Consider the following 16,216-nt stretch of genomic DNA (forward strand, 5'->3'; position numbering starts at 1 on the left):
CTATGAGCGCAAAATATCCCTGGTCGAATTGATTTAAAATCATGAAATTTTAACAAAATTATATTGATTTAATGGTATTTCACAAAATTTATTCGAATAAACTTGGGTTAATTGCATCAAAAAAGCAAAAACAATTGTCAAAAACTTGTGTGAAATAGTATCACATATCGTATTTTGTGAAACAGATATCTTATTTGGGTCATCTGTGAAAAAGTATTACTTCTTATGCTAAGAATATTACTTTTTATTGTGAATATCGGTACGGTTGATTCGTCTTACAGATAAAAATTCGAGAGACCAGACTCATAAGAGACCTACTCAAAACAATTTATGTAAAAGTAATAATATTTTTTACCACATATTTTGAAAAAATTAGGCATAAAATCACATACCAGATGTGGTAAATGTGCCTGAATTTTTATAACATATATTTGAAATGTGTTCTATTTTTAAAAAATAACATGCATTAGCCTATTAGCCCAAACTTGGGCAATTTTGGATTTTAGATGTTTGAAATTATAATCCAAGGTTTAAAGTTTGCTTTAGTTTATATAGTTTCCATCAAAGGAAATTTCTTACCCTATAATTTCTCAATATAAACATATACTCTTTCAATGATAGTAATAACGACTAACGAGAAATTGATGTTATTTTGGAATCAAGTTTTAATTTTTTTGGGTGTATATATATATATATGTATACACACACACACATATACACATACACGTGTGTGTGTGTGTGTGTGTGTTGGCCGGTGAGTATGCTATATCCAAAGCAAACGTTATTCATGTTTTGATACAACATGTTTAATTGATTATACGATGAATTTATATATATATTATTTTGAATTCAGATGATGAATATGTTGTGTTAAAAAACATATTAAAATATTAAAAGATTTTTATTCCAGATTATATGTGTGTGTGTGTGAAGGTTTGACTGGTCAATTGGTTTACGTTTTGGAGTGGTCGTTGTGTTTGGCGGCGCATATGAATAAATTAATTATTAGTAATTAAATAAAAAAAATAACAATATTGAAAGAGAGTTCATTGTACTGACCTACTCCATTCAATAGCCCGCAAACACGACTCCGACTCTTTATTTCCCATCTCTACGTTTTCTTTAATTATCTTTCTAACAATTTTTTTTTTTGTAAAAACAGATCTCTTATTTGGTTCATCCATGAAAAAATATTTATTTTTTATGCTAAGAGTATGGCTTTTTATTGTAAATTTTTGTATAATTTTGAATAAATTTGATATTAGCTCGGTTAGATCAATTTAAAATATTAAAAGAAATTAGAGTTTAAAATTATAGCTTGAGTAGTTTCAGATTTCTGACTCCGAAACTGTATCTATGATGTTATTTTAAACATCTTACGTATGTGTGTGTCTGCTACAAAATATAGTTGGCAGCAAAGCGGGTGCTACTTGAGTCCACAGATTCCTCCATTCAGAACACAGTCAAAATTAAGAATCTCGTTCAAAAATGGCGATGGCGATTTCTTCACTCTGCTATTCAACCAACACGAGCCTCACTAAACAACCACCGCTCCATTTCCCGGGACCTTGTTCAGCTCCCAGCACTCTGAAGCTGGCGGCTGGCCCTTCGTCCTCGTCAGCGGCGATGGCTGTGGTAGCTGCGACCGCAGGTTCCGTGGAAGCTGAACCAAAGACGACGGCCTCGGCTTCGACTAGGTATCTGCCGTTTCGGGTGGGGCACGGATTCGATCTCCACAGGCTGGAGCCTGGCTATCCGCTCATCATCGGTGGTATTGATATTCCTCATGATCGAGGCTGCGAAGCTCACTCCGACGGTATCAATCAATAAACGCTTCTGTTTCTCTGTACAAGCTATTTTAGAGGGTTCATTTCGGAAGAAAATTGGAATTTTACAAACTTAAAATAGAACAACACGTTTATTTATTTCAGTTCACGATCATCCCATTTCTGCTGCATCCATATGTGTTTCGTTTTATTTTGAAGGCATTCGTTTGATTCAATCTCATGATTTCATGTTTGCTTTAGATGGCTGAATGGTGAAAGTCTGTATTTTTTGCAGTTGATTAATTTGGTTAATTTCCATACACAATTGAGGTTCTCTATTCCTTGCTTCTTATCATTATCTTGATTTGAGAACCAATAGGTTTGTAAGAAAGAACTATAAAAAAATTGCGACTTGGACATACTCAACCTTAGAAGATAGCTCATTAGACAACTACCAAGTACTTACAGCTGATTTGAGACATCTAATATATCTGTTCACGTTTAAGAATGAACATTTGAAGCGTAAAGTTTACAAAACATTATCGGATAGCATATAAGGAATCCAACATATAAAGGTGGGCATTAGAGGGTTTATATATGGATTTGGACAATTATCCTGTTTGAGCTAGTTTAGTCCCAATTTTTAGAGAAAATATGGGTTACTGAAGAAGAATCAATTAATAAAATGTCCAAATTGTTCACTCTCTTAATTATTTGTTATCATGATTGACATTTATCAATTCTATTCATGTTGATTGACATTAATAAACTCTATTCATGTTTGTGACAATAATTATATGCTAGAAAAAATCATTCTAATGAAATCAAAACTGAAATTGAAGAATCAATTCAAAAATTTCAATCCCATAAATGAAGTTCAAAATTCCAAATTTTTTTTCTCGTTATTGATTTAGAATGACTCTGGCTAAAAGCAAAATCGTGTTATAACTTATCACTTGTATCTCATAAAAAGGACCAGTTAATTCATTAGACTCTTGAAAGTTTTCAATTTTCAATTTTCGGATCTTCGATAATAGTTAGCGGACAAAGATAAGCTTTAAAGAAGTGGAGCAAAATTAAGACGTGTATTTCTCAAGGATAAAAAAAACACACTAAAAAAAAATAGCTGTAGTCTGAATCTGCGAATTTCACTGCCCATACAACAGTAGCTGGTAAAAGTTTTGTCATCAAGGTGACTTTTTATGTTGCTTCAGGGGATGTGTTATTGCACTGTGTGGTTGATGCTATATTGGGGGCACTGGGACTTCCAGACATTGGGCAGATCTTTCCAGACACCGATCCTAAATGGAAAGGCGCAGCATCTTCTGTTTTCTTGAAGGAGGCTGTGAGTGTCTCTCCCTTTTTATTACATATCACGCTTGGGTCGCTTAAATTCAGACGTTCTGCATGTAATTCATAATGTGTGTGTGTATTGAGTGTCTGAATTGGAGAACTTTTTTCACATGACTCTTTCCTATAGAATGTCAATGAAAATAATTTCATACCTGACTTGGTCGATGAAATATTGTTTTCCTATTTGAAATATGTGATTTGACATTCTAAAATGATGTCCTATTCTATTAAAAGCCTTTTCGATGTAATTTGAAGCTTTCCAATATGCTTAAATTGTGTTAACCTATGTTGACCAGTAGCAGCTGCATCATCCTCTTAAGCCGTTCACATTACTTCCATGCATTGGATTGTGTATAAAATGTTACAAATTCCCTGACCCGAATATGCAACTTGTACATTACATCAATTCATGGTCATGGATCTCATGACCCACTCTACAAGTGCAACAAGCTCACTCAGTTAGGGAGCAGCATCAGTCCTACCTTGTTACCATGGTAACACCTGTGGGACTAGTCGGCGGTGCACCACTAGCCTTCCCCCCTAAGTAATCAGAAACTAGATGATTGACCCAAGTGTGCTTGCATTGTTTATAATGTACTCAAATGCTTGAGCATTGACTGATCTAGTTGTGCCCATATAATATCTACTTGATTGACCAAAAACTCCTAAAACTTGATGGCCCCTATATGGGATTTTTAGAAACTTAATTCTTGAACAATTGTCACATTTGTTCCTGAGATATTTCACATGTTAGGTTCGACTAATGCACGAGGCGTGTTATGAGCTCGGAAACCTGGACGCTACTTTAATCCTCCAAAGACCAAAGCTAAGTCCTCACAAGGAAACTATCAGGACCAATTTGTGCCACCTTCTCGGTGCGGATCCATCGGTCGTAAACCTCAAGGCAAAAACTCATGAAAATGTTGACAGTCTTGGGGAAAATAGAAGTATTGCAGCGCACACAGTTGTTCTACTCATGAAGAAGTCATAGATGATTCTTTTAAAAAGCGAAATAGAAAAAATGGAGGGCAATATATCTCATATATTTTTACATTCTATGGCGCGATAACTGTTATCAATATCAGAGGGTGATTCAATAGAAACTCTTGTACTTCTAACTTGAATAAATAAATTTTTTTGTAAGACTTGAGATTAAGATATTTTTCGAGCTTAGTTTATGTCAATCTTAGATTTTTTTTATTTTTTTAAACTACAATCTACTTATGCTAAAATTTTAGAACAATATCATATTTTTATGTTCACTCATATCATGTATGTATCACAGAACCCGTATACTCGTGGCTTACAAATTAATATTTGCATTCCAAATTAATTTTTCATTATTTTTCGAAGTTCTTTGACACGCACCAACACACATGGCAGTTTTATTATAAGTTTTTCTTGGAATAATGTCGCGAAGATTGATTTAATTCTATCACCGGTGTCAAATTGAATTAGCTCAAAGTTTAATTTAATAGAGATTTATAGATAAAAAAAATTGAAATAAAAAAAAAGGGACAAAGATCGGTTGAGAATTGGACGACCAATTCCCAGACGAAATGTTTTAAGACTTGATCTTACCATATTTTCTCCCCAACCCATTGCCTAATTATTTATTATTTTTTTTTTTGAAATGCCATTGCCTAATTATTTATATGTGTGTGTGTATATATATATATACATACCATTTTCATTTCAAACGAGATCCACATCTCAGTCGCGATCCATACAACTTTTATGTTATAATATGCACACAACTTGTGTATTTTTTAGTTTTTTTTTTACAATATTTTGTAGGTTGTGTCTGAGCAATTAAAGAATAACTATTTAATTTGTAAAAAATAATTCGTTAGGTAATTATCGAACATGAGGCTGTTTCTCGAGTAAATTTTTCTTTTCCGGTGGATACAATATCAAAAGAAAGACTAAAAAAATTAGTAAAAGAATAAGGTAGAGTTATTTTCCCAAAAAACTGTTCTCTACTATGGTGCAGATTTTTTACTAAATCGTATATATATAATGTATGTATACATATATATATAGGTATGAAATCTTACAACATATTTGACATCAAGATCCTAAGTTTAACAAGACGGCATAGAAAAAAGCTAAAAAAAAACATATTAAAAGAGAGAACGATCATGATTATGGTGGTACACACTTATAGACCCGTGAACGGATTTTTTTACCGTCTATTCACTACACAAATGTAGATCAGACGGATATTCAAGAAACGACACAAGAATTCGGATTCTCTTCAGCACTGTGGACATAATAGTGCTGCAAATTGTTATGGTTAGGATGATGTTGATGATAATAAGCAGAATTAAGATTCCTGTAATTCTTCCAAAGTTCTGCAATCTGTTCACTCTCTTTTCTCTTCCTCTCTTCTTCTTTCTTCCTCCTCTTCTTCCTTCTTCTTCTCTTCTTCTTTCTTCTTCTCTTCTTCTTTCTTCTTCTCTTCTTCCTCCTTTTTCTTGTCTGGTTCTTTTGCTGGCCCAACTGTTAGAATTTGTGTGCCCCACTAGCTTTCTCAGTTTGCTCACGATCTGAATCGGATCAACGTCTCCGACTATCGTTAGTTTCTTGTCCTTCATGTCCACGGATATGGACTCAATCCCTGTAATCGTATGTATTCGGGTTTAAAAATATCATATGAAGGATATTTCAAGAATTAATGATAATAATAATATGAAGAAGAAGAAGAAAAAGTTAGTAACTATTACCTGAAAGGCTTGAAACAGCCTTCAATGCCTTTTGTTTGTCTTTGTCATCATGTATTTCTAACTTCAATACCACTTTCTGTTCTCAACAAACATATTTGAATTAGTCTCGAAAACTTTTGGTTAATTAAACATACAAGAGGTTGATCGTTTTCCTCAAGAACACAAAGAACTCGAGAAAAAAACTCAGCGAAATCTTATTGTAATAGAATTAAGTTTGTAAGAAAATTATGATGTTTATAGCTAGACGTGTGACTAATTGGTCTCTGATTCAATAACAAACTGACGTGTTTTTCTTTAAGTGTAAGAAGAAAAGTAACAAGAAATTGATCGAAGTGGTATTCAAATCAAACAAAATACAAAAACAAGAACAAAATCAAAAGATTTTGTTGGGAAATTACCTTTGACATCTTGGATCAGGTTGAGAATCCTTAACTCGAGAAAATTTAAGCGAAAATCAAAATAAAGTAGTGGGAAATTATAATGAACAGATTTGTGGAATACACAAAAGGAAGAAGCTGATGATCGGAATAATTTTCAAAGTGTGAATTGTCGTACTATGAGGGCGGGTTTATAAATTATTAAGATTTATATTAGTAAAACTAGAGAGAAAGATAAAATAATATATAAATTTTTTTTTTAAAAAAATAGTTTTGGTAGTTTGCTGGAAAAGGAAAATAAGGTCAGAAGCTTATACTAATTAGTCTCCCTTAGAGAATCAAAAGGCCATTTTGTGGATGAAATTGTACCCTTTCTTTTATCAGGAAAGTTTGTGTATGTATTGTTGATAACAGTAGGTCTTTTGTGAGACGGTCGCACGAATCTTTGTCCGTGAAACGGGTCAATCCTACCGATATTCATAATAAAAAGTAATACTCTTAGCATAAAAAATAATACTTTTGTATGGATGACCTAAATAATAGACCCGTATCACAAAATACGATCCGTGAGAACGTCTCAAACAAGTTTTTGCCTAAAAAGTAATACTTTTTCATGGATGACCCAAATAAGATATCCGTCTCACAAAATACGACCCGTGAGACCGTCTCACACAAGTTTTTGCTTGTTGATAAATAAAAATTGAAAATTCGATCGGGTCAGGTTAAAATCTTTTAAATATTTTATATATGTAGATTTCCTGGTCTTATATATCAAATATATCATTAGTTTAGAATGATTCATTTGATATCAAAGTTTCGAGACCTCGAACTCGACACAAAATTATAACAAATAGTCTTCATCAACTAAAAAACGAAAAGAGAAAGAAATTATATTGTAGGATCGAGCGCTTGTCGTTTTATCAAAAATTATAGCTGGTGGTAATAGTGCAACTCAAATCTTTTAAACCGTACAACAGTTGAAGCACCACTGATTCGAATCGCTCTACCAAACAAGAACAATTATTACACCTGACATATACGTTGAAAACATCATGCACCATACATTTTGAAGAGTTAACGGAGGGCGGCGGTAGAATATTAAACAAATTTCACCAATCGACGTCAAATAAATAATCAATTTATATCAGCCACTAAAAATAATATTAATCGGAAAAGTACAATAAGAAAGTCTACGCCCATCGTTTTTACCGATGATGCCGCCAATAATTCAATTTGGTGTACTAAATATTACTTGTAATAAATACTTAATTCCTTAAATCTAATATTTTATTAAAAGGTGAGTTGCATTGTGTATTGTTTAAATTATTTTTGTATTCAATTTATTGTCTTAAATCGATGTTTCATTTATTGTGTGTGTTAAAGTACTTGTGTTTTAAGTGTTTAATATATTGTGTTTATTTTTTAGATTATTATTAGTTTTAAGTTTGATTTATTATCTTTATTTTTTATATTATTATTCATTTTAATTTATTGTGTTTAATTTATTGTTCTAATATCATATTTAAAATGGTGATTTATTTATGATTTAATATAATATTTTCTATTAAAAAGAGTGAGTTGAATTGTGTATTGTCTAAATTTTCCTTGTGTTTAATTTATTGTCTTAAATTGATGTTTAATTTGTGCTTGATTTACTTGTGTGTATTATATTTGTGTTTGATTTATTTATTATGTTTATTTTTAGATTATTATTAGTCTTAAGTTTGATTTATTGTATATGCTATATACAATTGTTGTATTTTTTTTAATTTAAAGTATCGTTTGCAAGATATTATTTTAATTGCTTCCACGCTTCAAGTTAATGAAATGTTTGAAAATTGTACATAGAAGCTAGAAAGGCAAACACTATTAAATATTTTATTCTAAAATAAATAAATTTTTTGGTTTCAAAATTCACGAGTTTTAATTTTTTTAATCTATATTTGGCACTAAAAATGATCATTTTTATATTTGAGTAGCATAAGAGAATTATATATGCTCGAAACCTTATGATCATGTTTTCATGATTTCATATATGGGATTTTGATCATCATTATACCATTGAACAGAAGTCCAAAGACTGTATTTCTATTGAAGTTATTAATTATGATATTTATTATAAACATATGTCTTTCCATTTTCTAATATATGTTTTTATTTGTTGGCGTTATATTTTGTGTGCTTGACTCTATTTTTCCTTGTTTATGCCATGCAAGGTCAGAAGTGGTCTTCATTATCATGCGTGGATTGCAGGTCTTGTACCGACTACGATCAGCCAGGAATCTGACGCTATCCGGACTAGAATTTTAAACACTAGTACTTTTTAATATTTTAAATTGATCTACCCGGGCTAATATCAAATTTTTGGACCACCCGGATACAAGAACAGCTACCTCCTCCCTTGACTATGATGATGCGTTTCAAGGTTTATTTCCTTCCTTTTTTATGTTTTTCCTTTCTACGTTTTGCTAAATTATCAATGAGAGCTCGAAAATTATCCATATTGTTGAAAATTAATATTTAAAACATGTGTGTTGAATATTTGAATGTTGAAAATAAGAGTTGTAAATATTGAAAATTAGTGTGTGATGATCTAGGTAACGATGAATTTTCATATTATGTTATTTAAAAGGGAATTTTCATATACTCATGTTACTATGTTATGTGAGTTATTAATTTTTGCGTGATATTTAATATGCATAGTCTTAAGAACTGGTTCGTCCATTTACTGATATTTAATATGCATAGTCTATTCAATATAATAAAAGAATCCAAGTTTATAACAACATATTTTATTTAATTTCATTCGATGTAAAAATTCACAAAACATTGACATATTTCAGCCTTCTAATTTATATGTGCAGAATATCAAAACAAATAAACAAGAGTTTATTTATATAATATTTAATTTTCTCAACATTACGTGTGAAGCACGAAAAAAAAATTGTTTGAAAGAAAAAAAAGATCACTGGCCGATTAAATGTCATAAATCTAATGGAAGATGAAATATATTATTTAATATTATTACTTAAACATGTCAGATGACTTGTTTCATTTGCTTATTTGTTATTGTTAATTGTCGTATTTCTTCAACAGACAGAAAAAAGTATATTAAAATCAAATATAGTACTTTTAAATGTTTAAACGAAATTGTATATTTCACTTGACATATATACATTGAGAAGAATTTTTTGCATGAAAAAAATTATTGTACAAGTTCAAACCAAAGCGGTCTTGCTAAGTTGCTGCATAAAACACAATTGATTATATAAGATATGAAACACCAATGGTCAAATAATACTTAATAGTTGAAGCCATCGATAGAAGCTTACAAAAAGTAACGGAAATTCGAAAACTATTTGGTGACAAGATTGTTGTACTTGGATGTAACTTCATGCAAGTTTTACCGGTTATTTCCAAAACAATCATTCAATGAACAACTAATACGAGTTTAGTAAAATCATATTTGTCCCGATAGATGCATCATTTTATTTTATCTAAAAACTTAATAGTCAAGTTTGAATCAAGGTGATTAGAAAAAACATATTATTAGATTAATTTTTTTCTAATAGACTATTAACATATGTGTACATTTTTAATTTATATTTAATATTATCATTATGAAATTTGTAGTGTAAATTATTTCTGTAGTTTGGAAATCAACATAAAAAATCACAGTATAAAAGGAAATAGTCATAACTCATAACAAATGAACTGTTTAATCATAAATATAGCTAGATGATGTAACTTCTTGTAATCTTATTTTTTTATGACGTGAGAACTGACGACCGCTACCATTCGATGTGCATATGACAACTTCTTGTAATCTTTTTTTACCTAGAAGATACCATAAATGTAACAACTAACATTATGTCATATTTGTGTTATATATTTTTTTATTGTCAATGTGTTCAATTATTTTTTTGTTGAAAATAATATAATGTATGAGAAACTCTCTTTTGATGATCAAGATACAAAAACATACACTTGAAGAGTGTCCACCTAAAACACTAGATGACATAAAAAAATATAGAACCAACTACGTTTACAATGGCTCACGTACAACACACATCATATTTTCTAGTAAATTATTACATGTATGAATCTCACATATATTATATCACAAAATCTCCTATGAGACCGACTCACATGTTAGTTTTGTTAGACATATCTCAAATCCGACCTGATCCATGAAAAAAATATTATTTTTTATGTCAAAAATATTATTTTTCATTATAAATATAGATAGTGTCTATCTCTCTCAAAAGTTTTGGTACATGAAAAAATATATACCAAATGCAGGATGTTACCTCCACTATATATATATTAACCCGCTACAGTAAATATGATAAGGTAATGTTTTAATTCGAGTTTACTGTGTATATCTATTTCTATATTAAATTAAATTAATTGAGACCACTGAACCGACAATTTGATATATGTCGGCACGACACTTTGATAAATTGCAACATTATTCCGTTTATTTTGATAATTATCATATTGCTTATACTCTATAATATTTGAGTAGGTCTCTTGTGTGACGATCTCACGAATATTTATCTGTGAGATGGGTCAATCCTACCGATATTCACAATAAAAAGTAATACTTTTAGCATAAAAAATAATTTTTTTCATGGATGACCCAAATAAGAGATCCGTCTCACAATATACGACTCGTGAGACCGTCTCACACAAGTTTTTGTCATAATATTTATAGCAAAAATCTCATATTTCATAGCAAATTAGAGACTACTCATATTCCATAAGTTAATCACAAAAAATAGTTGACGTAACTTAAATTTTTTTTAAAAAAAAACAATTTTTACGATTACGCAGCAGCATGCACCAATATATCAGTATTAATAATAGATATATATATATTTTCAAAGAATAATATATGTGTTTTTTTAAAAAAATTAAATAAAATTGGATCATATTTTCATTTAGATACATAAATATAAAATAAAAATCGTTTAAAGTAGAAGAGCTACATCTGCCAACCCTTCTTCAAAATAATTTAGCAAATATAAACGAACCCAACAATATTAATTAACTTGCACGCGTTACTTTCTTTTTATTATTGAATAAATTTATAATTTAATTTGCTGATGATTAAAATCATATGAAATTAATTAATTTAATATGATAAAAAATGTGATTATCTCGACTGACTTTAAATTTGTCGTTAACTAATTAAATTCCATACCCATCAAATCAAGTGGCGTATACATTACTAATTTATGATTATGAAAAAAATTAATGAATTTATAAACCATATCTCGGCACATAATTAATTAATCGCTTGTGCTTAACATTTTAATATATTACAGATAATTTATTTATTTTTGTTCATTTTAAAATTTTCAAGATAATTCGACTTATTATATTTGAGAAATACAAAATCAATATTTAAGAGAATATAAATAATGTAGCATTAACAAAAAGCTATTGCTAACATATGGTTAGGAGGCTTTGCTTTGGCTCTAACATGATTGGCCCACTTTCATTTTCGATGCAAAAAACAATTATAAGAAAAAGTGTCAGCAATCTTGGATGATCATCATCTGATTTATCAACTACCAGACAAATATAAATATATCGTTGATTGTAATAATTATCTACGTTGAAAGATCAATCGAAAGACGATGTTTAGAGTATTGTATAGTTAAAAGATCGGATTTACACCGTTATCATTAAAGATACATGTGTCAAGAAATGAGTGTAAAGATCATCCTCATAAAATGTAGACCTATGTGAAGAAACGAATCGAGATTTCACTATAATCACAAGTAAAAGAACCAGACCAGAAATGAGTTGGATGTAGCAGAGATTATACATAGATATAATTTCGCCCTAAATATTATTTCCACTGAAACGGTATGGCTTCAAGTTTGGTGGAGAAAATGGTAAATGATGAGACCCTCAACTACAATTATGTCATAAACCAATAATTGAATGAGTAAAATAAGATTAGATGGAAATGGAGTGAGCTGTCTGTCTAGTCCAAGAGAACCCCTTGCATGAATCCAAACATGCATATGGATAAAAATATTTGGGAATGATAATATTTTCTTATCCATTGAAAGGATGCATAATTAATTATAAGACTTTTAATATTAAAAAAAAAAAAAGCACTAAACATTCAGCAAACTGTGAGAATTTAACGAAGTGTACAAATATGATTGAGAACTCTAACTAGTATTTTGTCATTGTGTACAAAATCAATAGATTCCAAAAACGCCATCAACTTCTAATAACTACACCAACGGAGGCCAAAACAGTGACCAAAATTTATCCAGCAAGCTGGAATTGACAACTATAGAAGGAACGGGAACTAAGAAATCTTATGTTTCAAATGATATTTCACCTTTTTATGTGTATATACATGAGTGAAACGGCCGTACAATGAATCGAAACCTGATATCCATAGGCATGTATCACTTATCTATACAAATGAAACATGAGATGAAACACAATCGTGCAGCATGAGATTTGGGGCGAACAAAACCATCAAAGAGTAAAAATGGAGATCACATTGCAAGGAGAGGATATATAAACAGAGAATAAAACCAATAGAAAATCACAACCAAGCCGGGGACAGCAACAGAGCACAAAACGGAACTGTTCCCCTGTATCTGAACAGCCCAAGTTCTTGTATAAGACACCAAGTGAAGTGCTCTTACAGTTATCCTCTCATAGTAGGACTGAAAACCATTTCCTGCATTCAAGAAACATTTAAGTAATGCTTTCGAGATAAAGAACAGTTCCATGACAAATGGAGAATTAGATATTTATGATGACAGTTCAGCAATTTTATTAACCTGATCACAAACAGGACATGTATAACTTCTTTCCATCCATTCAAGTATGCAAGCAAGGTGAAAATGATGATCACATTTTGTGACGATTCTTGGGTTCTCCACATCATATTCTGCAGTAATGAGAAAGAAAGTTATTACTATAATAATAGCCTCAAAACCTATATCTATTTGAGGATTTCCGACATTAGCTATATATTAACACCCTCGACGTGCAGCCTGGATATGGGGAAACAGAACAAGAAAACCTACAATTATTGGCATGGGAGGCACGGAAATAAACAAATAAACCAGTGCAGGAAAAGAGTGTATCCACATGACTGCAAACTCATGACCTCCTATTCAAATGTCAGGAAAAATATACATTATTTGTCCAAAATACTATAGCAAAAAGAAAATAGCTTAAAATTAGATAAATAAGTTTACAGTGTTCATTTTGTTATAAAGAAAAAAAAACACGAGCCATGGTTCAGTAGAAAGTTAAAAGGGTAAATTTTGTAGGACCTTCGAGGCAAGTGGGACAAACATCTTCCTCATCTTGCAGTAGTGGAACAAAAGGTTCACTGGACTTTTTAAGTTCGTCGGAATTGTTGTCTTCCATTTCTTTTGAAGCTGTAAGCTCAATATGAGTTTCCATCTTTGCATCAGATTCCATAGTCTTTAACTTAGCATCCAAAGTACTACCAGAGTTGTTATCACCGAACAGTTCAGCTTTTGTGCTTTGCAAAGCAGTCTCATTTTTATTTCCAGAACTTTGTTGATGTACTGACGGAGTTGGTGGGTATCCCACATATGTTTCATATGGCAGAGGTGCAGGTGGTGGCCGGTAAGTATCTGGGATAGCAGTGTCCAGATTTGTATCAACCAAAAGGCCAGAAGAGAGAGCAGAGATTGTCTCATGGTGAGATGATAACGGCTCATGCTCTTCGGAGACTGGGTACTGCAAGTAAACTCCCCACAAGAGAGAATCAAATGATATTGATGAACAAAAATTAACAGTAATAAAATTGGAGATTTATAAGTTGCTCTATATGGGGTAACGTCGTAATGACAACTGTAGCTCATAACCGAACCAGAAAATTAAAAACCAAGACTTGCAAACCACCTGGAATATCAATATCCAGAAGAAACATCGAAAATTGATTTCAAAACCATTTTTTTCCGAGAACCAAAAGTTTTTCGTCACTAAACCTAATTTTCCAGTGAGAGAATGGACATCGATATTTATTCCTACCAATGAGACAGTTTAAAGACATATAGTTGAACGATCCAGAAAATATAGAACTTCAAGAAAATCACTTATCACCTTAATAAACTGCATAAAACAATATATTTGGACTGATAGAGAAGAGCTTAAAAGGAGGCAAGAGAAATCACTCACACGAAAGTATGCAGGCGACACATTGAATTCAGGACTCTTAGATGCACAGCAGCAACAGCAGCCTCCCATCACTGCTTAAGCCTTAATTATCTTTTGTGTCCACCAAGAGCCGCCAGAAACTTGGTCATTGTCCTCCCTCTCTCTAACAAAGTTAGAGAAACACCACGAAGTAAAAGTAATGAAAATATCATACTGAAAGCCCGTACTCAATAACCAGATGTACAAGTGTCCAACTAATCAAAAAGAAAAAATTAGCTAAGCTGCATTCATAAGAAGATTATTCTAAGGAAGTATTACAGTAAGAAAACCTCCGTACTAAGAATAAAATAACATCAATTCATAATCTCTTAAAGGACAAAATGGTAAGTGCAAGCAACAAATTACTAAACTATCAAGACCTTTTTGTCGGATCTTAAACCACAACCCTGCAGATCATGAGGCTCCATACTTTCAAAAACATGCAGTCAGATGAATTTCTCAGAGAGTGAATAAGCAAGAGTGACATACTAATCAATATGTAATGAGAACTTTTGCAAGTTTCAGGTCTAATCTTCCTCTAACTTTTGTCTACCGAGGAATTTAACAATTTTTTAGACCATAAGAATACACTCGGCTTTATAAATGAATTATAATTATTTTAACTTATAATCCATTTATTAATAAATTAGCAGTGTATTCAAGGTTTCCAATCGGATTGATCCACAAGTTTACAAATTCTTAACGGCTACGATTTTCATCTGATCACAATAACACTAATCCAAAACTAAAGAAGTCAGAAAGCTAATTTCTAAAACTGATTTAACCATGGTTTCAATCATTTCCCACAAAACCCCATGAAGAAAAGGCATAATTCCGCATTACAATTGCACGGAATTTAAACCCATATAAAAAGACAGCTATTCAAAGGCAGAGCCAGAGGTCATACGCAGGGGGGAGAAAATATTGTTTTTGCTACAAAACTTGAAACAGAGACAAGCAATTTGATTCCAGAAAACCAAAAGCACCCATATTTGGATTCAATCACAACAACAACGACAAAAAATGGCGAACTAAACATCAGGTAAACGAACTCAATAAAACCTATAATCATATAAAAAAAGAAGAAGATATAATCCAAAAACTTAATTAACCAATCGAGTTCAATCACATTTAAGGAATCCAGCGAGCATCATAAAACAACAACTGGTGTATATGCATATAAAATATACGTACGTACGCGTGTGTTAGTGTAATCATACCTCTTGGTTGGATTGGATCAGTGAAGGAGAGAGTTGAGAACCGTGTCTGAATACTGAAAGGAAGCCGACTTGGAATTTATTTGTAATCATTTACTTGTTTTTAGTCAAATTCACGTAAATAAATTACTAATATATTCATTAAATTTTATAATTACCTTGTCCAAATTTTTTAATCATATAATCATAAAAAAAAAATTTAACAATAAAATTAATCATTTAATTATATTATTTTGAGAAAAAAGAGAGACTAAAATTGATTAAAAAACATAGTTATAAGATGATAATTGATTCATCGAAATATATAACTAAAAATATAACAAATCGATATATATTAGATTAAAAACTGATATTTTTTCTAATATATTATTATTACTATCTTTAGTGATGAACAAGATTTCAGGTTAAATTAAAATAACTGATATAATTTATTTAAATCAAAAATTAAAATCGATGGTTTGTATCCAAAAAACCTTGAGAGAAAAAAATTTAAAGAATAATATTTTATTTATTGAAAAAAATTATGAAACAGAATATAAAAAATTGTAACTGAAGTTTAC

General features: G+C 31.0%; 2 protein-coding genes and 1 pseudogene across 2 annotated transcripts; 1 reads left to right on the forward strand and 2 right to left on the reverse strand.

Annotated features, from left to right (window-relative positions):
* Window positions 1-1,410: 1,410 nt before the first annotated feature.
* On the forward strand, window positions 1,411-4,257 carry LOC142533679 (2-C-methyl-D-erythritol 2,4-cyclodiphosphate synthase, chloroplastic-like). Its single transcript, XM_075640525.1, has 3 exons — window positions 1,411-1,816; window positions 2,981-3,111; window positions 3,874-4,257. Exons 1-3 carry the CDS (start codon window positions 1,489-1,491, stop codon window positions 4,108-4,110), a joined length of 696 nt encoding a protein of 231 aa, XP_075496640.1. The 5' UTR covers window positions 1,411-1,488; the 3' UTR covers window positions 4,111-4,257.
* An 875-nt stretch (window positions 4,258-5,132) lies between these two features.
* On the reverse strand, window positions 5,133-6,511 carry LOC142532938 (uncharacterized; annotated as a pseudogene).
* Window positions 6,512-12,557: 6,046 nt separating this feature from the next.
* Window positions 12,558-15,799, reverse strand: LOC142533572 (putative E3 ubiquitin-protein ligase RHB1A). Its single transcript, XM_075640395.1, has 5 exons — window positions 15,660-15,799; window positions 14,422-14,563; window positions 13,545-13,980; window positions 13,044-13,153; window positions 12,558-12,940 (listed from the first exon to the last, which is right to left on the reverse strand). The coding sequence occupies exons 2-5, from the start codon at window positions 14,488-14,490 to the stop codon at window positions 12,908-12,910; spliced, it is 648 nt and encodes a 215-aa protein (XP_075496510.1). The 5' UTR covers window positions 14,491-14,563; window positions 15,660-15,799; the 3' UTR covers window positions 12,558-12,907.
* Window positions 15,800-16,216: the final 417 nt, after the last annotated feature.

The sequence above is a fragment of the Primulina tabacum genome, chromosome 18, assembly GCF_025594145.1.
Source record: "Primulina tabacum isolate GXHZ01 chromosome 18, ASM2559414v2, whole genome shotgun sequence".
Lineage (NCBI taxonomy): Eukaryota > Viridiplantae > Streptophyta > Magnoliopsida > Lamiales > Gesneriaceae > Primulina > Primulina tabacum.